The sequence below is a fragment of the Ips typographus genome, linkage group LG10 (assembly GCF_016097725.1).
Source record: "Ips typographus isolate SLU linkage group LG10, UJ_Ityp_2.0, whole genome shotgun sequence".
NCBI classification, from domain to species: Eukaryota; Metazoa; Arthropoda; class Insecta; order Coleoptera; family Curculionidae; genus Ips; species Ips typographus.
Window position 1 is genome coordinate 3,484,166 of NC_138431.1, and position 27,102 is coordinate 3,511,267.

The window sequence follows — 27,102 nt, forward strand, 5'->3', positions numbered from 1 at the left end:
GCTAGAAACACAGTTTCAAAAAGACAGTCAAATACCAAATCGCATGTAAAACCCATTTGGAGTGAGAAATTGACTGTTTCAAGCACATTTTTGGAATCATCATTAAATTTCCTTTCCAATAACCTGAAAAATTATTTCAAAATTTGGTACAGTCAGCGAGAAAAGTGTTGTCAAACTTTGAACTGCCAAAAACACAATATTTGTAACATATCGGTACTTTTACCCTAGTTTTTGATTAGATATCTTGACATTTTGCTGTTAAATTTAATCCATGCTTGTTTTGTTTTTGCTTTGGAATTCGACCTCTTTGAGTATCAATCTGGGACGGATTGGCATTTAAAGCAGTTACTACATTAGCATTCCTGTTTTGTATTCCCAGGGCGTTAAAAAGACCATTATAAGGTGATTGATAATTCAGATTTATCACTCTGTCCTTCTCAAGTTCATTCCAGTCTTGTAAACAACCATTTTACTAGTTGGTGCTTTAAAAATTCAATTCTAGCTAACAAACGCAGTGTTAATCAGTATTTAGTTTATCAGTTTATCAGTTAATAAAATAAATCTGGGCAAATGTGAAATACAACTAGTTAGACCCACCTAATTTATTGATTATGTCTAGTTTTGTTACTTTTATTGATAATATCCTGTTATTTCCAGGTTTTCTGTAGCATATTGTAACTAGTAAGTATAATGCTGTTACAAATAACTTTGTATGTGTCACTGAATATATGCTTAGTTTTGCATTAGCTACTACAGGGCGTCCAAATATCCAAAAACATCAGCAGAACTAACACTCTAATATAGTAAATATAAGTAATAATTGTTTTCAATGTTTACAAAAAAACTTGTTTTTTTTTTGGGCCACCCGGTATCAAGTTCAACTCTAACTTAACTAATTCTACTAGTTTTTACGCAAGTTTTGCCCTTTAAACTTTTTCCATATCTCTACTAGTTTTAGAGATACTTCACAAAATCCATTTCGAAGACCGGAATTTTTTTCTGAAAAAATGTCTAAAAAATGCTTTTGTATACAGGATAAGTTGAAAAAGTGAAGATTGATAAAGTTCGGTCACCCTGTATGCAGTTTCAGTGAGAATTGATCATTTTAAAGTCCAGATTCAGTCTCCTTGATGTTTTTTACCCAATTTTTATTCTTTGCACTTTTTCCGTATCTCTACTATGTTCGGAGATATTCCACTATTTTTGAGACCAGAAACGCTGTTTCCTTGAAAATGTAGTACCTTTACCAACAATTTTGACACCTAATGCTTTAGTCTTAAATAACTCGCTTAATTTTTACACTAGTCTAAGACTTTTATACCTCAATGAATAGTCAGTGAAACAGGCTTTCCATCGACGTATAAAAGTTGGTTGGTTGATTTAAGAGTTTGGCCGCTAGAGGGCATCAAAGTGAAGCGAGTTATCCAGCTCAATCATTTTGACACTCTTTGCTTTAACTTTGAATAACTTGCTTATTTCCTACACTTGTTTAAGACTTTTATACCTTCATGAATAGCTAATAAAACCGGCTTTCCATTGACGTATTAAAGTTGGTTGGTTGATTTAAGAGTTTGGCCGCTAGAGGGCCTTCTATCACTACTGTCCTTTAAACTAATGTATTTGTTGTATCAAACCAGCTTTTCCTAAATAACTCAGAAACGGTGTAAGTTACGAAAAATTTCCAAGAGACCAAAAATGTTCCTAATCAACTCCCTAACCCAACTCCGTAAGTTTGCAGGACAGTTTTTGCTTCCAGTATACAGGGTGTGCATGAAAAGTATGGTGATTGACTGTTTTTGGGCACTATGTACGCAATTTTCTTAATAGAATTTTTTGCTCAACACCACTGGAAAAAGGAGCTCAAGACGCTTAATTTGAGTGGTTCAACCTCCCTGAACTCCCAAAATAACCGAGTTACAGGGTGTTGAAATTTCAACTGATTTTAAAATTTTTACATACTGTAAAACACTACTAATTTAACAATTTTTTTCAGGTCAAATGATGCCTTTAACCGTAACTTTTACAATCCGCCGACCGTTGCAAACCTAAGTCAGTCGAGAGAGTGTTTAGATGGGCGACTTTGACAGCGCTGAAACGGCGGGGGCGGCAGCAGAGCGCCGCCTTCGCCAACTCGAAGCGTTGTACTTGGGCGGACCATTGGCCGCCCACGGGCAGGCTTTGAGCGTCGAGAGCCTCATCGACGTGCTGCTCGTTCTGTACGACGAATGCTGCAATTCCAGTCTGAGAAAAGAGAAGACAGTTTCGGATTTTTTAGAATGCGGTATGCATCGATTTTTTTCTCCCAGATTTTACTTAGTTATACCACCGATAGTAAAAGTTGCACTTTAGTAAAGTACGGTAAAAATTTCAGACTTCTAAGTTGAATGGTTTCCGAGATATTTACAAAAATATACGGAAAACAATCAATTTTGATTGAATCTGATACATTAAAACCTAACAAAATACATTTAATTAAGTTTGATGCAAATTTTGACATTTGCTAGAGTAATAATAACAAAGCAAGTAAACATGCCAAACGGTCATACGTCAAAACTGTCAGAAATTGCAGTTTAAATAGGGTTTGCTAACTTTCATGTGTGTTTTTATAGTTTGATGGTCTTTTGAACATTTTGACAGTTGTCAGTGTAAAGCAGACAATATCTTGACAGTTACAGTGTCATTATACATATTAATTTGCCTAAAGAGTGATTTAGACAGAAATGTCAATTAAGTAATCTATTCCTTGACAGATATGCCAAAATAACAATTGACACAGTGACTTTTCAACTTACATCAAAGTAAATCCACTCAAAAAGTGAAACTATTCAAGTTTTTGAAGACAAAACGTTTGCACAAATCAACTTGGTTTACATTCTTAATATTTGCTTCTTTTCACCGGACGCCATTGTTGTTTATCTGTCAAACTAAGTGGCCCTGTGACGTCATTGCCATTTTATTTTTTAAGTCAATACTCAAAATTACTTTATCAGCCTAATCTGCCTGTACAGGGTGTCTCCTAAATGTGGTTCAAAATACAGAATATTAACGAAATCGTTTTATTTATTTTCTTACGTTATACACTTACAGGAGACACCCTGTATATTTGAATATTAGTTCGAGAGTGCTGAAACAAACGCAGCCAGTTCATACACTTGTTTTCCTCAGTTTGAGTCATTATCAGTTTGAGTCATTAATCTGTCATAAATGTGGAACTGTATACTGTTTTTGACAGGTGTCAGTTGGCTTGAACAGTGTTGCAACCTCTAAAATGGCATAATCAAAGTCACGTGATGTGTCTCTGGCAATTTCAGCTTTTGCAACTGTCTAAAATAGTCTAAATTTAATTTAACAAATTTTTTTATTTTAAACTACATTTTTAAGTTCACGTGACTAATTTTGACAGATGGCAACTGGCTTTTACAGTGATGCAAGTTCAAAATTGTATTATTAACGTCACGTAACGAGTATTTTACAATTTCAGCTTTTACTTATTGTCTAAATTTAATTTACCAACTGACCAACATTTAAATTACATTTTAAAGGCACGTGACTGTTTTTTGACAGGTGTCAGTTGACTTGGACAGTGTTGCAACCTCTAAAATGGCATAATCAAAGTCACGTGATGTGTCTCTTGCGATTTCAGCTTTTACAACTGTCTAAAATACTCTAAATTTAATTTACCAAATTTTTTTATTTTAAATCACTTTTTAAAGGTCACGTGACTAGTTTTGACAGATGTCAACTGGCTTTTACAGTGATGCAAGATCAAAATTGTATTATTAACGTCACGTAGCGAGTATTTTACAATTTCAGCTTTTACTTATTGTCTAAATTTAATTTACCAACTCACCAACATTTAAATTACATTTTAAAGTCACGTGACTGTTTTTTTGACAGATGTCAACTGGCTTTTACAGTGATGCAAGCTCAAAAATTGAATTATCGACTCACGTGACCTAGTTCTTACAATTTTACTGTATTTTTCAACTGTTTCTTTTAAATGATAAGTGTCATGATTTGACACGTGCTAACTTGGTTACCATGACAGTTAGAAGATTCGTGCAAACGTCAAAATATAACCCATAATTTCAGACAACCGTAAAAAAAATCAATTTTGTTTATCAGAATTTGGAAAAACAGTCACCGGACCTTAGAAAATCAATTCAACTGTCATGGGACCTTTAAAAAAATTAATTTTTGGGTCTTTTGGGTCTTTAAAATTATGGAAAAACAGTCACGTAACCTGAGGAAGTCATTTTTATGGAATCATTAATCCTTATGACATTTTGACAATAGTCACAAGTCTCAATACCAGGGGACTTATAACTAAACTTAAGAATGCCACAAATATGTTAACATTTGAAGGTATCCTGCAATTTAAATAATTTAAAGGCATTTTTCATGGATTTCAAGGCAGTTTGAGGCATTTTAGGCAGTTTTAAGGCATTATCACTGTAAGGCATTTTGAGCAATAATATTTGTGAGGTATTTTAAAGACATTTCAAGGTATTTTCGGCGGTCTACCTCTCTGTTTGTTTTGATATCAGCAAATCCATGTTGAGGAGACGTAATAATAGCATTTTAAGAGAAAACTTAAAAGATCTACAAAAAATATAGGAAAGTAGAATTTAAGCATCAAAAGTTTTAGTGAAACTTGGCAATTTTTTTCTAAAACTATTTGGGAAAATTACATTATTTTGAGGATTGGCAACACTGGTCACGTGATTAGCTGTCGTATAGTATTATAGTTATGGTAACCAAGTTTTTAATAATTTACAAGGACAAGTGCATCAAAATTTAGCCCAAACTACAATCTTTCAGGCTTTCCAGTAGAGTATTCTGTAAACTGGTGCTGCTAACACGATTTTTGTGTTGAAATAGCTCTAACTACTACTAGAGCAACGTTTTTTTTTTTAATTTAAACTTTTATGTTTAGCTCTCTAAGGATTGAGTTTTCCTTCAGTTTTTTTACATCAAATTGTCTAATTTGTATCAAAGTTTCTAACCGATTCAATTGCAGTGAAACCGGTGGCGAATGCGGCGAAAACCTTACGCCTCACCCGGGACGACTTTGAGATTGTCAAAGTGATCGGAAGAGGCGCTTTTGGCGAAGTGTGCGTCGTAAAGCTGCGCGGTTCGGAGAAAGTGTTCGCCATGAAAATTCTGAACAAATGGGAAATGTTGAAACGTGCCGAAACTGCTTGTTTCAAGGAGGAGCGAGATGTTTTGGTGTTTGGAGACAGAAGGTGGATCACTCATTTACATTACGCTTTTCAGGTAAATTTTAGGTTATAAAATCAAATTAATCAAACAACATTTCTACTTGTTTGAAGTGTTTATACACACTTTGTACATTTCCTTTACTTTTTAATGCTTAATGACATTTTGTGACTATTTGAACATGTTTCAGGATGAATCAAATTTATATCTTGTCATGGATTACTACTGCGGAGGTGATTTATTGACTTTGCTCAGTAAATTTGAAGATCGTCTTCCAGAGGATATGGCCCGGTTTTACATTGCGGAAATGGTCCTCGCCATTGATTCCATACATAGACTGAAATATGTACATAGGTAAGGAGAATCGCTCTTTTCATCTTCATGGTGGTTATTGTGACAGTTGTCGCGTGAATGTTCAAGTGATTGGGCTTTTAGTAAAATGTCATATATGTCAAAAATTGTCTTGGTCTAACTAGAAAGTACTAAAAGTGTATTTTGTAGTCTGAGAGACAAAATGTGTCTTTTTTCAGGTTATTGGATAGGAAATTTAATGGGGATTCCGAAACCGTGCTTGAAACTGTCATTTTCTTATTCTAAGTGGGTTTAACTGTTAATTAAATTAAATAATTAGCAAAGTTGCAGTATTTTTCCTAAATAGCCAGATCGACACATGTCAATCACTTGTCAAATTCTTGACACATGTTTTTTTACTCGAAGACCCTGTATTCTATTTCCTCAATCGAAAAATCTTTTTTTTATGATTTGAAAAATGTTTTTTTTTTTAAGTTAAGTTGGTCGGTCACTTTAAAAAAATACGTTGTTATGAAAACTGACAGTTTCAGCGATAAATAACAGTCGTTTTGGCTTTTCGCGTTACTACAATTTCAATGTTATCATTGCCACTTTAGCTTTTGGTTAAAACAACAATTTTTAATGAAATTTGACACGTTTTGACGCTTGCAACCATTTTTTTACTGTAACTCAATGACAACAGTTTTAGCGTCAAAATGACACTTTTCTCAGACGGAATGACAGATTTTGACACACATATTTTATTGTCGGACCATGTGACTTTTGGCATTTTTGTTATTTCAGTGTTTTTCAACGTTCGGACTTTGAAAACTGACTAAACTGACTGATTATAGTCCTGTAAGCCAATTTCCATGAAATTTTACTGTTTTTCAAAGTTATTACTTTAAAAATTGATTGAACTAACTGATTATAGTCCAGTAAGTCAGTTTTCATAAAATTTGACTGTTTTTCAACGATCTAACTTTGAAAGTTGACTGAACTGTCTGATTATAGTCCAGTAAGCCAATTTCCATAAAATTTTACTGTTTTTCAATGTTTTGACTTTGAAAATTGACTAAACTGACTGATCATAGTTCAGTAAATTAGTTTTCATCAAATTTGACTGTCTTTCAACGATCCAGCTTTGAAAATTGACTAAACTGACTGATCATAGTTCAGTAAATTAGTTTTCATCAAATTTGACTGTCTTTCAACGATCCAGCTTTGAAAATTGACTAAACTGACTGATTATAGTCCAGTAAGTCAGTTTCCATGAAATTTTATGTTTTTCAACGTTCTAACTTTGAAAATTGGCTAAACCGACTGCATCTAGTCTAGTAAGCCAATTTTCATGAAATTTGACTGTTGCTCCTGACTCTCCTTTGAAACGGTGTTTTTAGCAGTTCAAACTTTGACACCATTTTTCTCCCTGACTGTACCAAATTTTGTTGTGTTTTTCAGGTTATTGGATAGGAAATTTAATGACGATTTCAAAAATGTGCTTAAAACTGTCATTTTCTTATTCTAAGTGAGTTTTACAGACGATTTTGTCATTGACTGTCTTTTCAAACTGTGTTTTTAGCAGTTCAAACTTTGACATCGCTTTTCTCGCTGACTGTACCAAATTTTGTTGTGTTTTTCAGGTTATTAGATAGGAAATTGAATGACGTTTCCGAAAATGTGCTCGAAACTGTCATTTTCTTATTCTAAGTGGGTTTTACGGACATTTTTGTTCCTGACTGTCCTTTCAAACTGTGTTTTTAGCAGTTCAAACTTTGACATCGCTTTTATCCCTCTCTGTACTAACTTTTGTTGTGTTTTTCAGGTTATTGGATAGGAAATTTAATGACGATTCTAAAAATGTGCTTAAAACTGTAATTTTCTTTCTCCAAATGGGTTTTACAAGAGATTTTGTCCCTGACTGTCCTTTTAAACTGTGTTTTTGTCAGTTCATACTTTGACACCATTTTTCTCCCTGACTGTACCAAATTTTCTTGTGTTTTTCAGGTTATTGGGTAGGAAATTTAATGAGGATTCCAAAAATGTGGTTGAAACTATCATTTTCTCCCTCCAAGTGTGTTTTACAGACAATTTTGTCCCTGACTCTTCTTTCAAAATGTTTTTTTTTGCTGTTTAAATTTTGACACCATTTTTCTCCCTGACTGTACCAAATTTTGTAGTGTTTTTTCAGGTTATTAGATAGGAAATTTAAGGAGGATTCCAAAAATGTGCTTAAAACAGTCATTTTTTTACTCCAAGTGGGTTTGACAAGAATTTTTGTCCCTGACTGTCAAATTGTGCTCAAAAGTTGCAGAAATTAAGATTTAGAAAAGTTTTCTTGTGTTCCGAAACAAAACGTGTTTTCGAGATTTAGGACAGTTATTTTGACGGTGGTCACGTGACTGTCTAGCTAAATTATCTTCCAAAAACCACGTGATGTCTGTCACTAATGTCAAAATTTGTCTAGTAGTCTAGTCTTACTAATTTGATGGAATTACAGTTTAACACAGTTTTCTAAACAAGACGTGTTTCTGAGATTTATTATAGTTATTTTGACAATTGTCAGTAGATTACTGGTAAACTACAAATTGTTTAATTAATATTATTTTCAGATTTGCTCATCTGAAAATCATACTATTTCTCATAATTTAAACATGAGCAATTTATTAAATTAAAACGCATTTTTTTTTAGAAAAGTTTACTTTTTCATAAAAAAAAAGGTTTAAAATTGTTGCTCGTTTGGTACTGGAGAATCACTTTGTCAGGAAAGTTTCATTTTATTTATTTTATTATTGATAAACCAAAATCTGTAAAACAATAAATAACAAATCAAATCGGCCTTTTTTTATTGACCCAAAGTGACTGACAGTGACAGCCATGACAGGAAAATGATATCTTTCAAGCATATTTCAATTAGATACCCATAAATTTACTGGTAAAATTGGTATTTTTTTTTTCCCACTTTTAATTTTACTTTACCTTATGCCTGCTTTATACCTCTCAATTAACAATTAAACTAAAATTAATTTATTAAAGCTGAAAGTGAACTTACAAGCGAGCCCATTTATACTTTCAATTTACACTAAACTAAAATTAATTTTAAATTAAAGTTAAACCAACTTTATTAAAGTTCGGCTTAATTCGTTTAAATTCGTTGACTTTCGGAACTATCACTGTCATACTTGTCATCACTCATGATGTAAACTGCTGTCTCCTATTGCGATACGTAGTCTATTAGACTTGAATCGTCTATTTCCATAATTGGATTTTTTACCGAAAAAGTGGTTTAAGAACAAATTTTTTAAATTATTTTAATAAAAATTTTCTTTATCCACAAAACACGCGTAATGACGATGACAATAGAAACGTCAACGTCAAACATCAACGTCGAACGTCCAGTAAGTCAAAACAGTCATTTATTTTTCTAATTATTAATTTGTAGTATAAACCTAAACAAGATTTCTTAGTTTAAATATTAATTTTAGTGGAAATTTAAATTTAATTTAATTCTTAAATGGGAGGTATAAAGCAGGCATTACTGGTAAATAACCGTAATATAACCATCCCAGCCAAAATATTAAGTTTTGGTGTTTTTAATATAAAAATCAAATCATTATTTCAGAGATATAAAACCTGACAACGTTTTGTTAGACGCGAACGGCCATATACGATTGGCCGACTTCGGCAGTTGTTTAAAACTAAACGACGACGGTATGGTGCAATCAAACGTAGCTGTAGGAACTCCCGACTATATTTCGCCCGAAATTTTGAGGGTTTGTACCCAAAAAATTCTAAAGACTAAATCGTACTCTAAACAGCAATTTTTCAGGCCATGGAAGATGGACAGGGAAGGTACGGACCTGAGTGTGATTGGTGGTCGTTAGGTAAACCGTTCTTATTTCTCGCTCAAATCAATGTTAAGCCATTAATATCACTTATCAGGTGTGTGCATGTACGAAATGCTGTTTGGCGAAACGCCATTCTACGCGGAAAGTCTAGTCGAAACTTACGGTAAAATAATGAACCACAAAAACTGCTTCGATTTCGCTATGGACGTGGACGTGTCCGATGCCGCGAAAGATCTCATCAAACGACTGATCTGCAGTCAGGAGTTCCGGTTAGGACAGAATGGAATCGAGGATTTTAAGGTGGACTGTCCCTAAACGTGCTGTGTATAATTACCAGGTTAAACGGGTTGATTGTAGAGTCATCCGTGGTTCGAGGGTGTGGATTGGGAAGGGATTCGGGACAGTAACGCGCCGTACGTTCCTGAAGTGTCCAGTCCGACGGACACGTCCAATTTTGACGTGGACGATGCGGATATTCGTTTGTCGGACGCTTTACCGCCCACTGCCAACAGCGCCTTTACCGGACTACATTTGCCTTTCGTTGGATTTACTTTCACTCAGGGAAGGTAAGTTTGATTTGGCTTCCTAGTCCTGACGGTTAAGAGCCCCCGAACAATATTAAAAAATAGCTGTCAAACATTTTTGTTTTGTCACGTGACTTTTAAAATAACATTTTGACCTTAAATATGGTCATGTGACTGCCAGGTAGGTATTTTAACTGTAAAATGAGTCAAGTGAGTTTTGTGGGTGAATTTGATAGTTGAAAGTAATCACGAGACTTTCAGAAGTTTCTTCCAATGGTCACGTGACCTTCAAAAAACATTTTGGCCTTAAGTATGGTCACATGACTGCAAGGTAGCTATTTTAACTGTAAAATGAGTCAAGTGAGTTTTCTGGGTGAATTTGATAGTTGAAAACCATCACGAGACTTTCAGAAATTTGTTCCAATCGTGAAAATGGTCACGTGACCTTTGGAATAACATTTTGCCATTAAATTTGGTCACGTGAGTGCAATGATGCTATTTTGACTGTAAGATGAGTCAAGTGACCTTTGTAGGTGAATTTGATAGTTGAAAGTAATCACGAGACTTTCAGAAGTTTCTTCCAATAGTCACGTGACCTTCAAAAAAACATTTTGACCTTAAATATGGTCACGTGATTGCAGGGTAGCTATTTTAACTGTAAAATGAGTCAAGTGAGTTTTGTGGACGAATTTGATAGTTGAAAACCATCACGAGATTTTCAGAAATGTCTTACAATCGTAAAAATGGTCACGTGACCTTTAGAATAACATTTTGACCTTAAATATGGTCACGTGACTGCAAGGATGCTATTTTAACTGTAAAATGAGTGAAGTGACTTCTTTCTTGATAGTTGAAAACCATCACAAGACTTTCAGAAATGTCTTCAAAATCATGAAAATGGTCACGTGACCTTTAGAATAACATTTTGACCTTAAATATGGTCACGTGATTACAGGGTTGCTATTTTGACTGTAAGATGAGTCGAGTGACCTTTGTAGGTGAATATGATAGTTGAAAACCATCAAGAGACTTTCAGAAATGTCTTAAAATCGTAAAAATGGTCACGTGACCTTTGGAATAACATTTTGACCTTAAATATGGTCACGTGATTGCAGGGTAGCTATTTTAACTGTAAAATGAGTCAAGTGAGTTTTGTGGGTGAATTTGATAGTTGAAATCCATCACAAGACTTTCAGAAATTTCTTCAAAATCGTGAAAATGGTCACGTGACCTTTAGAATAACATTTTGACCTTAAATATGGTTACGTGATTACAGGGTTGCTATTTTGACTGTAAGATGAGTCGAGTGACCTTTGTAGGTGAATTTGATAGTTGAAAACCATCAAGAGACTTTCAGAAATTTCTTCAAAATCGTGAAAATGGTCACGTGACCTTTGGAATAACATTTTGACCTTAAATATGGTTACGTGATTACAGGGTTGCTATTTTGACTGTAAGATGAGTCGAGTGACCTTTGTAGGTGAATATGATAGTTGAAATCCATCAAGAGACTTTCAGAAATTTCTTCAAAATCGTGAAAATGGTCACGTGACCTTTGGAATAACATTTTGACCTTAAATATGGTTACGTGATTACAGGGTTGCTATTTTGACTGTAAGATGAGTCGAGTGACCTTTGTAGGTGAATATGATAGTTGAAATCCATCACAAGACTTTCAGAAATTTCTTCCAATCGTAAAAATGGTCACGTGACCTTTGGAATAACATTTTGACCTTAAATATGGTCACGTGATTACAGGGTTGCTATTTTGACTGTAAGATGAGTCGAGTGACCTTTGTAGGTGAATATGATAGTTGAAAACCATCAAGAGACTTTCAGAAATTTCTTCAAAATCGTGAAAATGGTCACGTGACCTTTGGAATAACATTTTGACCTTAAATATGGTCACGTGATTGCAGGGTAGCTATTTTAACTGTAAAATGAGTCAAGTGAGTTTTGTGGGTGAATTTGATAGTTGAAATCCATCACAAGACTTTCAGAAATTTCTTCAAAATCGTGAAAATGGTCACGTGACCTTTAGAATAACATTTTGACCTTAAATATGGTTACGTGATTACAGGGTTGCTATTTTGACTGTAAGATGAGTCGAGTGACCTTTGTAGGTGAATTTGATAGTTGAAAACCATCAAGAGACTTTCAGAAATTTCTTCAAAATCGTGAAAATGGTCACGTGACCTTTGGAATAACATTTTGACCTTAAATATGGTTACGTGATTACAGGGTTGCTATTTTGACTGTAAGATGAGTCGAGTGACCTTTGTAGGTGAATATGATAGTTGAAATCCATCAAGAGACTTTCAGAAATTTCTTCAAAATCGTGAAAATGGTCACGTGACCTTTGGAATAACATTTTGACCTTAAATATGGTTACGTGATTACAGGGTTGCTATTTTGACTGTAAGATGAGTCGAGTGACCTTTGTAGGTGAATATGATAGTTGAAATCCATCACAAGACTTTCAGAAATTTCTTCCAATCGTAAAAATGGTCACGTGACCTTTGGAATAACATTTTGACCTTAAATATGGTCACGTGATTACAGGGTTGCTATTTTGACTGTAAGATGAGTCGAGTGACCTTTGTAGGTGAATATGATAGTTGAAAACCATCAAGAGACTTTCAGAAATTTCTTCAAAATCGTGAAAATGGTCACGTGACCTTTGGAATAACATTTTGACCTTAAATATGGTCACGTGATTACAGGGTTGCTATTTTGACTGTAAGATGAGTCGAGTGACCTTTGTAGGTGAATATGATAGTTGAAAACCATCAAGAGACTTTCAGAAATGTCTTAAAATCGTAAAAATGGTCACGTGACCTTTGGAATAACATTTTGACCTTAAATATGGTCACGTGATTGCAGGGTAGCTATTTTAACTGTAAAATGAGTCAAGTGAGTTTTGTGGGTGAATTTGATAGTTGAAATCCATCACAAGACTTTCAGAAATTTCTTCAAAATCGTGAAAATGGTCACGTGACCTTTAGAATAACATTTTGACCTTAAATATGGTTACGTGATTACAGGGTTGCTATTTTGACTGTAAGATGAGTCGAGTGACCTTTGTAGGTGAATTTGATAGTTGAAAACCATCAAGAGACTTTCAGAAATTTCTTCAAAATCGTGAAAATGGTCACGTGACCTTTGGAATAACATTTTGACCTTAAATATGGTTACGTGATTACAGGGTTGCTATTTTGACTGTAAGATGAGTCGAGTGACCTTTGTAGGTGAATATGATAGTTGAAATCCATCAAGAGACTTTCAGAAATTTCTTCAAAATCGTGAAAATGGTCACGTGACCTTTGGAATAACATTTTGACCTTAAATATGGTTACGTGATTACAGGGTTGCTATTTTGACTGTAAGATGAGTCGAGTGACCTTTGTAGGTGAATATGATAGTTGAAATCCATCACAAGACTTTCAGAAATTTCTTCCAATCGTAAAAATGGTCACGTGACCTTTGGAATAACATTTTGACCTTAAATATGGTCACGTGATTACAGGGTTGCTATTTTGACTGTAAGATGAGTCGAGTGACCTTTGTAGGTGAATATGATAGTTGAAAACCATCAAGAGACTTTCAGAAATTTCTTCAAAATCGTGAAAATGGTCACGTGACCTTTGGAATAACATTTTGACCTTAAATATGGTCACGTGATTGCAGGGTAGCTATTTTAACTGTAAAATGAGTCAAGTGAGTTTTGTGGGTGAATTTGATAGTTGAAATCCATCACAAGACTTTCAGAAATTTCTTCAAAATCGTGAAAATGGTCACGTGACCTTTAGAATAACATTTTGACCTTAAATATGGTTACGTGATTACAGGGTTGCTATTTTGACTGTAAGATGAGTCGAGTGACCTTTGTAGGTGAATTTGATAGTTGAAAACCATCAAGAGACTTTCAGAAATTTCTTCAAAATCGTGAAAATGGTCACGTGACCTTTGGAATAACATTTTGACCTTAAATATGGTTACGTGATTACAGGGTTGCTATTTTGACTGTAAGATGAGTCGAGTGACCTTTGTAGGTGAATATGATAGTTGAAATCCATCAAGAGACTTTCAGAAATTTCTTCAAAATCGTGAAAATGGTCACGTGACCTTTGGAATAACATTTTGACCTTAAATATGGTTACGTGATTACAGGGTTGCTATTTTGACTGTAAGATGAGTCGAGTGACCTTTGTAGGTGAATATGATAGTTGAAATCCATCACAAGACTTTCAGAAATTTCTTCCAATCGTAAAAATGGTCACGTGACCTTTGGAATAACATTTTGACCTTAAATATGGTCACGTGATTACAGGGTTGCTATTTTGACTGTAAGATGAGTCGAGTGACCTTTGTAGGTGAATATGATAGTTGAAAACCATCAAGAGACTTTCAGAAATTTCTTCAAAATCGTGAAAATGGTCACGTGACCTTTGGAATAACATTTTGACCTTAAATATGGTCACGTGATTGCAGGGTAGCTATTTTAACTGTAAAATGAGTCAAGTGAGTTTTGTGGGTGAATTTGATAGTTGAAATCCATCACAAGACTTTCAGAAATTTCTTCAAAATCGTGAAAATGGTCACGTGACCTTTAGAATAACATTTTGACCTTAAATATGGTTACGTGATTACAGGGTTGCTATTTTGACTGTAAGATGAGTCGAGTGACCTTTGTAGGTGAATTTGATAGTTGAAAACCATCAAGAGACTTTCAGAAATTTCTTCAAAATCGTGAAAATGGTCACGTGACCTTTGGAATAACATTTTGACCTTAAATATGGTTACGTGATTACAGGGTTGCTATTTTGACTGTAAGATGAGTCGAGTGACCTTTGTAGGTGAATATGATAGTTGAAATCCATCAAGAGACTTTCAGAAATTTCTTCAAAATCGTGAAAATGGTCACGTGACCTTTGGAATAACATTTTGACCTTAAATATGGTCACGTGATTACAGGGTTGCTATTTTGACTGTAAGATGAGTCGAGTGACCTTTGTAGGTGAATATGATAGTTGAAAACCATCAAGAGACTTTCAGAAATTTCTTCAAAATCGTGAAAATGGTCACGTGACCTTTGGAATAACATTTTGACCTTAAATATGGTCACGTGATTACAGGGTTGCTATTTTGACTGTAAGATGAGTCGAGTGACCTTTGTAGGTGAATATGATAGTTGAAAACCATCAAGAGACTTTCAGAAATGTCTTAAAATCGTAAAAATGGTCACGTGACCTTTGGAATAACATTTTGACCTTAAATATGGTCACGTGATTGCAGGGTAGCTATTTTAACTGTAAAATGAGTCAAGTGAGTTTTGTGGGTGAATTTGATAGTTGAAATCCATCACAAGACTTTCAGAAATTTCTTCAAAATCGTGAAAATGGTCACGTGACCTTTAGAATAACATTTTGACCTTAAATATGGTTACGTGATTACAGGGTTGCTATTTTGACTGTAAGATGAGTCGAGTGACCTTTGTAGGTGAATTTGATAGTTGAAAACCATCAAGAGACTTTCAGAAATTTCTTCAAAATCGTGAAAATGGTCACGTGACCTTTGGAATAACATTTTGACCTTAAATATGGTTACGTGATTACAGGGTTGCTATTTTGACTGTAAGATGAGTCGAGTGACCTTTGTAGGTGAATATGATAGTTGAAATCCATCAAGAGACTTTCAGAAATTTCTTCAAAATCGTGAAAATGGTCACGTGACCTTTGGAATAACATTTTGACCTTAAATATGGTTACGTGATTACAGGGTTGCTATTTTGACTGTAAGATGAGTCGAGTGACCTTTGTAGGTGAATATGATAGTTGAAATCCATCACAAGACTTTCAGAAATTTCTTCCAATCGTAAAAATGGTCACGTGACCTTTGGAATAACATTTTGACCTTAAATATGGTCACGTGATTACAGGGTTGCTATTTTGACTGTAAGATGAGTCGAGTGACCTTTGTAGGTGAATATGATAGTTGAAAACCATCAAGAGACTTTCAGAAATGTCTTAAAATCGTAAAAATGGTCACGTGACCTTTGGAATAACATTTTGACCTTAAATATGGTCACGTGATTGCAGGGTAGCTATTTTAACTGTAAAATGAGTCAAGTGAGTTTTGTGGGTGAATTTGATAGTTGAAATCCATCACAAGACTTTCAGAAATTTCTTCAAAATCGTGAAAATGGTCACGTGACCTTTAGAATAACATTTTGACCTTAAATATGGTTACGTGATTACAGGGTTGCTATTTTGACTGTAAGATGAGTCGAGTGACCTTTGTAGGTGAATTTGATAGTTGAAATCCATCACAAGACTTTCAGAAATTTCTTCCAATCGTAAAAATGGTCACGTGACCTTTGGAATAACATTTTGACCTTAAATATGGTTACGTGATTACAGGGTTGCTATTTTGACTGTAAGATGAGTCGAGTGACCTTTGTAGGTGAATATGATAGTTGAAATCCATCAAGAGACTTTCAGAAATTTCTTCAAAATCGTGAAAATGGTCACGTGACCTTTGGAATAACATTTTGACCTTAAATATGGTTACGTGATTACAGGGTTGCTATTTTGACTGTAAGATGAGTCGAGTGACCTTTGTAGGTGAATATGATAGTTGAAATCCATCACAAGACTTTCAGAAATTTCTTCCAATCGTAAAAATGGTCACGTGACCTTTGGAATAACATTTTGACCTTAAATATGGTCACGTGATTACAGGGTTGCTATTTTGACTGTAAGATGAGTCGAGTGACCTTTGTAGGTGAATATGATAGTTGAAAACCATCAAGAGACTTTCAGAAATTTCTTCAAAATCGTGAAAATGGTCACGTGACCTTTGGAATAACATTTTGACCTTAAATATGGTCACGTGATTGCAGGGTAGCTATTTTAACTGTAAAATGAGTCAAGTGAGTTTTGTGGGTGAATTTGATAGTTGAAATCCATCACAAGACTTTCAGAAATTTCTTCAAAATCGTGAAAATGGTCACGTGACCTTTAGAATAACATTTTGACCTTAAATATGGTTACGTGATTACAGGGTTGCTATTTTGACTGTAAGATGAGTCGAGTGACCTTTGTAGGTGAATTTGATAGTTGAAAACCATCAAGAGACTTTCAGAAATTTCTTCAAAATCGTGAAAATGGTCACGTGACCTTTGGAATAACATTTTGACCTTAAATATGGTTACGTGATTACAGGGTTGCTATTTTGACTGTAAGATGAGTCGAGTGACCTTTGTAGGTGAATTTGATAGTTGAAAACCATCAAGAGACTTTCAGAAATTTCTTCAAAATCGTGAAAATGGTCACGTGACCTTTGGAATAACATTTTGACCTTAAATATGGTCACGTGATTGCAGGGTAGCTATTTTAACTGTAAAATGAGTCAAGTGAGTTTTGTGGGTGAATTTGATAGTTGAAATCCATCACAAGACTTTCAGAAATTTCTTCAAAATCGTGAAAATGGTCACGTGACCTTTAGAATAACATTTTGACCTTAAATATGGTTACGTGATTACAGGGTTGCTATTTTGACTGTAAGATGAGTCGAGTGACCTTTGTAGGTGAATTTGATAGTTGAAAACCATCAAGAGACTTTCAGAAATTTCTTCAAAATCGTGAAAATGGTCACGTGACCTTTAGAATAACATTTTGACCTTAAATATGGTCACGTGATTACAGGGTTGCTATTTTGACTGTAAGATGAGTCGAGTGACCTTTGTAGGTGAATTTGATAGTTGAAATCCATCACAAGACTTTCAGAAATTTCTTCAAAATCGTGAAAATGGTCACGTGACCTTTAGAATAACATTTTGACCTTAAATATGGTTACGTGATTACAGGGTTGCTATTTTGACTGTAAGATGAGTCGAGTGACCTTTGTAGGTGAATATGATAGTTGAAAACCATCAAGAGACTTTCAGAAATGTCTTAAAATCGTAAAAATGGTCACGTGACCTTTGGAATAACATTTTGACCTTAAATATGGTCACGTGATTGCAGGGTAGCTATTTTAACTGTAAAATGAGTCAAGTGAGTTTTGTGGGTGAATTTGATAGTTGAAATCCATCACAAGACTTTCAGAAATTTCTTCAAAATCGTGAAAATGGTCACGTGACCTTTAGAATAACATTTTGACCTTAAATATGGTTACGTGATTACAGGGTTGCTATTTTGACTGTAAGATGAGTCGAGTGACCTTTGTAGGTGAATATGATAGTTGAAAACCATCAAGAGACTTTCAGAAATGTCTTAAAATCGTAAAAATGGTCACGTGACCTTTGGAATAACATTTTGACCTTAAATATGGTCACGTGATTGCAGGGTAGCTATTTTAACTGTAAAATGAGTCAAGTGAGTTTTGTGGGTGAATTTGATAGTTGAAATCCATCACAAGACTTTCAGAAATTTCTTCAAAATCGTGAAAATGGTCACGTGACCTTTAGAATAACATTTTGACCTTAAATATGGTTACGTGATTACAGGGTTGCTATTTTGACTGTAAGATGAGTCGAGTGACCTTTGTAGGTGAATTTGATAGTTGAAAACCATCAAGAGACTTTCAGAAATTTCTTCAAAATCGTGAAAATGGTCACGTGACCTTTGGAATAACATTTTGACCTTAAATATGGTTACGTGATTACAGGGTTGCTATTTTGACTGTAAGATGAGTCGAGTGACCTTTGTAGGTGAATATGATAGTTGAAATCCATCAAGAGACTTTCAGAAATTTCTTCAAAATCGTGAAAATGGTCACGTGACCTTTGGAATAACATTTTGACCTTAAATATGGTTACGTGATTACAGGGTTGCTATTTTGACTGTAAGATGAGTCGAGTGACCTTTGTAGGTGAATATGATAGTTGAAATCCATCACAAGACTTTCAGAAATTTCTTCCAATCGTAAAAATGGTCACGTGACCTTTGGAATAACATTTTGACCTTAAATATGGTCACGTGATTACAGGGTTGCTATTTTGACTGTAAGATGAGTCGAGTGACCTTTGTAGGTGAATATGATAGTTGAAAACCATCAAGAGACTTTCAGAAATGTCTTAAAATCGTAAAAATGGTCACGTGACCTTTGGAATAACATTTTGACCTTAAATATGGTCACGTGATTGCAGGGTAGCTATTTTAACTGTAAAATGAGTCAAGTGAGTTTTGTGGGTGAATTTGATAGTTGAAATCCATCACAAGACTTTCAGAAATTTCTTCAAAATCGTGAAAATGGTCACGTGACCTTTAGAATAACATTTTGACCTTAAATATGGTTACGTGATTACAGGGTTGCTATTTTGACTGTAAGATGAGTCGAGTGACCTTTGTAGGTGAATTTGATAGTTGAAAACCATCAAGAGACTTTCAGAAATTTCTTCAAAATCGTGAAAATGGTCACGTGACCTTTGGAATAACATTTTGACCTTAAATATGGTTACGTGATTACAGGGTTGCTATTTTGACTGTAAGATGAGTCGAGTGACCTTTGTAGGTGAATATGATAGTTGAAATCCATCAAGAGACTTTCAGAAATTTCTTCAAAATCGTGAAAATGGTCACGTGACCTTTGGAATAACATTTTGACCTTAAATATGGTTACGTGATTACAGGGTTGCTATTTTGACTGTAAGATGAGTCGAGTGACCTTTGTAGGTGAATATGATAGTTGAAATCCATCACAAGACTTTCAGAAATTTCTTCCAATCGTAAAAATGGTCACGTGACCTTTGGAATAACATTTTGACCTTAAATATGGTCACGTGATTACAGGGTTGCTATTTTGACTGTAAGATGAGTCGAGTGACCTTTGTAGGTGAATATGATAGTTGAAAACCATCAAGAGACTTTCAGAAATTTCTTCAAAATCGTGAAAATGGTCACGTGACCTTTGGAATAACATTTTGACCTTAAATATGGTCACGTGATTGCAGGGTAGCTATTTTAACTGTAAAATGAGTCAAGTGAGTTTTGTGGGTGAATTTGATAGTTGAAATCCATCACAAGACTTTCAGAAATTTCTTCAAAATCGTGAAAATGGTCACGTGACCTTTAGAATAACATTTTGACCTTAAATATGGTTACGTGATTACAGGGTTGCTATTTTGACTGTAAGATGAGTCGAGTGACCTTTGTAGGTGAATTTGATAGTTGAAAACCATCAAGAGACTTTCAGAAATTTCTTCAAAATCGTGAAAATGGTCACGTGACCTTTGGAATAACATTTTGACCTTAAATATGGTTACGTGATTACAGGGTTGCTATTTTGACTGTAAGATGAGTCGAGTGACCTTTGTAGGTGAATATGATAGTTGAAAACCATCAAGAGACTTTCAGAAATTTCTTCAAAATCGTGAAAATGGTCACGTGACCTTTGGAATAACATTTTGACCTTAAATATGGTTACGTGATTACAGGGTTGCTATTTTGACTGTAAGATGAGTCGAGTGACCTTTGTAGGTGAATATGATAGTTGAAATCCATCACAAGACTTTCAGAAATTTCTTCCAATCGTAAAAATGGTCACGTGACCTTTGGAATAACATTTTGACCTTAAATATGGTCACGTGATTACAGGGTTGCTATTTTGACTGTAAGATGAGTCGAGTGACCTTTGTAGGTGAATATGATAGTTGAAAACCATCAAGAGACTTTCAGAAATTTCTTCAAAATCGTGAAAATGGTCACGTGACCTTTGGAATAACATTTTGACCTTAAATATGGTCACGTGATTGCAGGGTAGCTATTTTAACTGTAAAATGAGTCAAGTGAGTTTTGTGGGTGAATTTGATAGTTGAAAACCATCACGAGATTTTCAGAAATGTCTTAAAATCGTAAAAATGGTCACGTGACCTTTAGAATAACATTTTGACCTTAAATATGGTCACGTGACTGCAAGGATGCTATTTTAACTGTAAAATGAGTGAAGTGACCTTTGTAGGTGAATTTGATAGTTGAAAACCATCACAAGACTTTCAGAAATTTCTTCAAAATCGTGAAAATGGTCACGTGACCTTTAGAATAACATTTTGACCTTAAATATGGTCACGTGATTGCAGGGTAGCTATTTTGACTGTAAGATGAGTCGAGTGACCTTTGTAGGTGAATATGATAGTTGAAAACCATCAAGAGACTTTCAGAAATTTCTTCAAAATCGTGAAAATGGTCACGTGACCTTTAGAATAACATTTTGACCTTAAATATGGTCACGTGATTACAGGGTTGCTATTTTGACTGTAAGATGAGTCGAGTGACCTTTGTGGGTGAATTTGATAGTTGAAATCCATCACAAGACTTTCAGAAATTTCTTCAAAACCGTGAAAATGCTCACGTCAGCTTTGGAATAACATTTTGACCTTAAATATGGTCACGTGGTTGCAAGGTAGCTATTTTAACTGTAAAAAAAGTCAAATGGTCTTGATGATTCAATTCGACGTTTAAAATTAATCACGTGACCTTCGTAATTGAATTTGATAATCAAATACTATCGCGTAATCTTCAGAACAACATTTTGATCTTAAATATGGTCACGTGACTGCAAAGTATCTATTTCAACTTTCAACCGTAGGAATGAGTCACGTGACCTTTACAAACATCATTTTGCCCTTAAATATGGTGTCACGTGACTGCAAGGAGGCTACTTTAACCTTAAGAAGAGTCGCCTGACTTTTCGAACAACATTTTGATCTGAAATATCGTCACGTGATCTTGAAGATTCCATTCGTCGCTTGAAAATAGTCACATGATCGTCGTAACGGAATTTGATATTTGAACACGAGTCACGTGACATTCAGAAATCCCTTTCAATCGTAAAAATTGTCACGTGAATGTTGTTGAACAACATTTTGATCCTAATTATGGTCACGCGAATGTGAGGCAGCTATTTTCAATCTTAAAAATAGTCACGTGACATTCAGAAATCCCTTTCAATCGTAAAAATGGTCACGTGACTGTTAGAACAACATTTTGATCCTAAATTAGGTCACACGAATGTAAGGCAGCTATTTTCAACCGTAAAAATAGTCACGTGACATTCAGAAATCCCTTTCAATCATAAGAATGGTCCCTGAATGGTTATTACATATGGTCACGTGACTGCAAGGTAGCTAGTTAAAGGCCACATTCGTTTTCAAGCTTCATGGAGCGAGCAGAGCGTTTTTGACGTCAAGATGACGTGATTTGGCAAAACTATAATTGGACCAACTGTCAAATTACGTCATTGTGACGTCAAGAAAGCTCTGCTCGCTCCATGGAGGAAAAACTACATTCTTGTTGCTTAACTTACTTTTCACAAATTTCAAGTTAGTATAGTTATTAGAGTTGTTTGTTGCAGTTACATTTGCGACCTCAGCAACTTATATTCGTTTATTTCGTCCGCGACAATGACTGAGAAACAAAATCAAAGGAACGACATTATGTCGCTGACTCAGACGACAAATCAACAAAATCAGGTAAGTTATTTTGTATTTTCCAGTAATCGCAGAGTTCTCTAATAAATTCAGAGTGAATCGGGGAACAGGAATTGCGCTGGATTCCTTCTATTAGTCTGCTTTAATCTAATTTTGATTCATTTTAATAAAGTGTCACATCAACTTTGAACTAAATGACGTTATTTGGAAGAAAAGTTCCAAAATGACAATAATTTCATCACTCAGTGACAGTGACCGTCAAATTGACAGTTGTAATGAATTCCCCCCGACCCTAAATTAGTCCAAAATGGGTATAAACTCAATTTTTTGACATTTTTGTCTACCATCTTGGATCTCCATTCATCCAGTGACAGTTAACGTCAAAAGAAACATTTTCAAAAAAGAAAGACTTCGGCGACGTTTGCAAACTCATAATTCCGTCCGCAGCCTCGAGAATTTCAAAACTCTGCGCAGACTCATTAAGACACAATCCCATCATGCATACATTAAATTTATTGAAAATGCTGAGTCAAATATAAAAAGTAATCCTTCCAATTTTTGGTCATTCATCCAAAGCAAAAAAGCCCAATCCCGAATTCCGGCCACTATGAATTACGCAAATCAACCAGTCAACGGGCCCCAGAATATCGTATCTGCGTTTGCAGATTACTTTAATAGCGTTTACAAAACACCCGATGATCGTGGACCCCCCCCTCATCAATCAAACCAATGTGAGATAATAAATATTCCCGTACTTACCCCCGATGAGGTCGTTTCAGCCTGCAAGATATTGAAAAACAAAGCTACAGCTGGCCCCGATGGAATTCCGGGCTTTTTGGTGAGAGACTGTCCTTTTGCCTTGAGCGTTCCACTTTGCCACCTGTTCAATCTTTCTGTGAGCAACGGTCAATTTCCTGAGGTCTGGAAGGTTGCCAGGGTTTGTCCTGTCTTTAAAAAAGATGACCCACATCAAGTCGAGAACTACCGAGCTATTTCAATCTTGTGTAGCTTTTCTAAAGTGTTTGAGATCATTCTCTATAAGCGTCTCTTTTACAGGGTTTGCAACGGGCTCTCGAGTCATCAGCATGGTTTCTATTCTGGGAGGTCATGTTTGACTAATTTGTGCTCGTTCTCCTCTTACGTCTGCGGCGCCATTAACAATGGAGGCCAAGTTGATGTTGTTTACACGGACTTTACCAAGGCATTTGACCAGATTGACCACTCCCTTTTACTCCAGAAAGTTTCTGAGCATTTTGGTTTCTCCGACAACTTGGTTTCGTTGTTGAAATCTTACCTCTTGGGGCGTAGGCAGTTCGTTGAGTATGAGGGCTTTAGATCGGACATGTTTATTCCTACTTCTGGCGTACCTCAGGGTTCTAATCTGGGCCCTTTACTTTTTAACCTTTATATAAACGATCTGATTTCAACACTCAATTGCAGTACACTGGCTTATGCTGACGACATAAAAATATTTAATCGCATTGATACTTCGGCGGATTGCACCCTCTTGCAGGACAGCATATCCGTTCTCAGTCAGTGGTGCCTGGCTAGCCGGCTAAACCTCAACATCTCGAAATGTAACGTAGTCTCATACTCACGAAATAAAACCCTCGTACAATTTAATTATACATTGTGCGAATCCACCCTTGACAGACTATCCACTATAAAAGACCTGGGAGTGGTTTTCGATGCCAAATTCTCTTTTATTCCTCACATCGAACAGGTGTCTGCCAGCGCCTCTAAAACTCTGGGCTTTGTTTTGAGAAACTGCAAACATTTTGCTAACCAGGATACTATCAAAGTGCTGTATAACTCCTATGTAAGATCAAAATTGGATTACGGTTCAATAGTGTGGTCCCCTATATACAACTCCCACATTCAAACTCTTGAGTCCGTGCAAAGAAGATTCCTGAAATACTTGATGTTTAGAGAGGATAATGTATACCCAGAAAGGGGGTTGGAGCATAACCGTATTCTTCTTAGGTTTTCAGAACTTCCTCTGGCTGTACGTCGGGAGTTGCAGTCACTCTCGTTTCTTTATAAACTTACCAACTCTAAAATAGACTGCCCGTACTTGTTAGAGCGGGTTTCGTTTAATCCTCGTACGGCGGTTAGGCATCAACCAACTTTTTCATTGGCATTTGCGAGGTCCAACATCCTATTCCAAGACCCTATACACAAAGCCTGTTACACCTATAACCGTGTAGCGGCTGAATCAGATATCTTTTGCGACAGTCTCTCGTCCCTGTTGCACAGGTTTCGCTCGTTCTCCGGCTTTCCCCCCTAAATCCTGTTGTCCACAAGCACATATCCTTTGTACCTACCTCCCTCTACCTTTTTCTGATTGTATTGTGTAACTTCATTCTTGTTCGTCTTTTTTTTTAGTTATTAGTATTTAGTTATTAATTATTTAAGTTTGTGTTCGTATATTATTTTTCAATTTCCTGTAAGTGGGCCTCGGCCTGTTGGAAATAAACGGCTTTATTATTATTATTATTATTATTAAAAGGGTTTCATGGGAAAAATTTACTTTTATACGAAATGATCTATGTAAAAACCTACTTTTTTGGGTTGAAGGTTTTACCGTTTGACCGCCAGAGGGCTTCAAAGTTGACCGAATTTACTTAGATGTGACAGATGACCTAAACGAGTGACCAAATGCCATGTGACATTAAAACTTCTCCTTTTCCATAGGACACTATGTTACTTAATTGTACAAATTTGTACCAAAAAGCTGTAAATGCGTCAAAGAAACTTGCATTTAATCAAATCAACGCAAAGTGCATTGAAACTGTAAAACGACGCCAAACCGAAAAATTGTCAGACAATTTCAGACGCTAAAACACCTTTTCCACGTGGAAAAGCTCGAAAATTCAATTCAAGTCAACGTTGCCAAAGTCAACAATGTTAATTTGTGTGGTTGAAACAACGTGAGCCACTTTGACGTACTGAACCGGCTATGACGTTTAATGACAGGCTTCCAGTTACCTGACCGCTGTCAAAACTTATTGAACAGTACCGTAAAACTGTAAAATGTCAAACAGTCGCGTCTCTTGAAGTTGAATCGCGCCGCAAATTGTTATTCGTAACTCTGTGGAGTCAAATTTGACAGTTGTGGCGTTAAATGAGTTTAAGACGTTAAATTTGACAGCTATGACACGTGATGCAAGCAAGGTATTGAAGTGTTCTTTAACCCAACTGTCAAATTTGGTTCCAAGGAGCTGTACACACAGCTTTTTGCGCAATTTCTCAAAGTAACACATCTATTTGTCACTTTACACTTTCAAGTCACTGGTGAGTGAGCTTTGAATACCACTTTCAGTGTAATTCTTCCTGGAATTTTTCAAATAAGCAACTATTTGTAATTATGTAGTTTTAGGTTACTGGTGAACGGGTTTCGACAGTTTTGACAGCTGTCACGTAACGTAGGAAAGTATAAAAGTGTTCCTTAACGTCAGAACTGTCAGATTTACTTGGTAGTTTATAATTTCCAAATAGTCCAAATGCCATTTCCTAAATTGTTGCTTTTCTTCATCACTCTTTTAAAATTTCCAATTTCCCTTGGCATTATTTCCATTTTGGGAATTTTCCATCTCTAGTAATACTTTGGATGATCTATTTAACTCATGAAATCTGAACAAACGCTTTTATTAACTATACACCCTATAATTCTGATTGAAAGTGCTAAAAATTCTTATAAAACGTTTTTTTTTATGCAAATTCAGCGTCAGGAAAAAGAGAACGATAAACAACGAACGTCGCCGGACGGAACACGAAAACTACAGGACGAAATCAACATGTTAACGAAACGAAATTGCGAGCTGGAATCGCAGTTGCGTAGTTTAGAGTCGTCGGACACCCTGGACGGTGGAGACAAACGTAAAATACAACCAAAATTCAACCAAATTTCCTGATTAAAATTGTTTCCATTAATCGCAGCGAAAATCCGGGAAATGGAAAAGCTAATCAGGGCGCTGAAGCAGGAAAAGGACGAGGCGACCAAGGACAAGCAAGACTTGCAGGAAAAACTAAAGTTCCAGGACAAAGAGCTGAAGGACGCGGTTGCGCAGAAAAAGTTGGCCATGTCCGAGTACGCGGAAGTGACCGATAAACTGGCGGAGTTACGGGCGCAAAAACAGAAAATTTCTAGACAAGTACGTTGGTAATTAACTTGAAAATGCATGGAAATTTCATATCGTTCTGAAGGTAAGAGATAAAGAAGAAGAACTGGAAACTGTGATGCAAAAGGTCGATTCGCTTCGGAACGATATCCGGAGGGCTGAGAAACTTAGGAGAGAGCTGGAATCTAGAGTAGAGGAAGCCCAAGCTGAGGCCACTAAGGAACGGAAATTGAGGTGAGTTTCTAGTTGTTGTATTTTAAATTGAACCATTGAATTTAGCCCGAAAATCAGGAAAACTTACTTGGAAAACAAATTTTAAGTGTTCAACACAGTTTTCAAGAGTTTGAAGTCAAGTATCAAGGCTAGATTATTGAATTTAGTCGAAGAATCATGAAAACTACCTTGAAAAACAAGGTTTAAGCTGTAAAGTCAAGTTCAAGACTGGAAACTTGAAATATTTGTCTAAAAATCATGAAAACTTTGTTGAAATGCGCATTTTAAGCCTTCAACACAATTTTTTTGGGTGTTGATGTCAAATATGAAGACTAAATCATTGAAATTAACCTGAGAACCATGAAAACTGACTTGGAACCAACTTAAAAGCCTTAAAGGATATTTTTATGAGTTTGATGCACATTTCCAAGACTGGAAATTTGAAATATTAGTCT

General features: G+C 35.5%; 1 protein-coding gene and 1 long non-coding RNA gene across 11 annotated transcripts in view; one reads left to right on the forward strand and one right to left on the reverse strand.

The window, feature by feature from the left end:
* Positions 1-27,102, forward strand: part of gek (serine/threonine-protein kinase gek) — a 112,103-nt gene that overhangs the window by 4,579 nt on the left and 80,422 nt on the right. For 9 of the 10 annotated variants that reach the window (XR_014179570.1, XR_014179571.1, XR_014179572.1 and 6 more), the window contains exons 2-12: positions 1,994-2,281; positions 5,021-5,277; positions 5,411-5,574; positions 9,134-9,284; positions 9,341-9,395; positions 9,454-9,659; positions 9,717-9,925; positions 22,238-22,355; positions 26,039-26,192; positions 26,253-26,467; positions 26,520-26,668. Coding sequence is in view for 6 of the 10 variants with exons in the window: in XM_081988712.1 (XP_081844838.1) it covers positions 2,071-2,281; positions 5,021-5,277; positions 5,411-5,574; positions 9,134-9,284; positions 9,341-9,395; positions 9,454-9,659; positions 9,717-9,925; positions 22,238-22,355; positions 26,039-26,192; positions 26,253-26,467; positions 26,520-26,668 (1,889 nt within the window). In the remaining 4 variants the exon portion in view is untranslated. Of the gene's footprint in view, positions 1-657; positions 682-1,993; positions 2,282-5,020; positions 5,278-5,410; positions 5,575-9,133; positions 9,285-9,340; positions 9,396-9,453; positions 9,660-9,716; positions 9,926-22,237; positions 22,356-26,038; positions 26,193-26,252; positions 26,468-26,519; positions 26,669-27,102 lie in introns of all 10 variants that reach the window. The other variant, XM_081988713.1, reaches the window with a different exon arrangement.
* LOC145735039 (uncharacterized) lies at positions 5,317-9,835 on the reverse strand. The gene is made up of 2 exons (XR_014179576.1): positions 9,694-9,835; positions 5,317-5,557 (listed from the first exon to the last, which is right to left on the reverse strand). It is a non-coding gene; the product is annotated as an uncharacterized LOC145735039 (long non-coding RNA).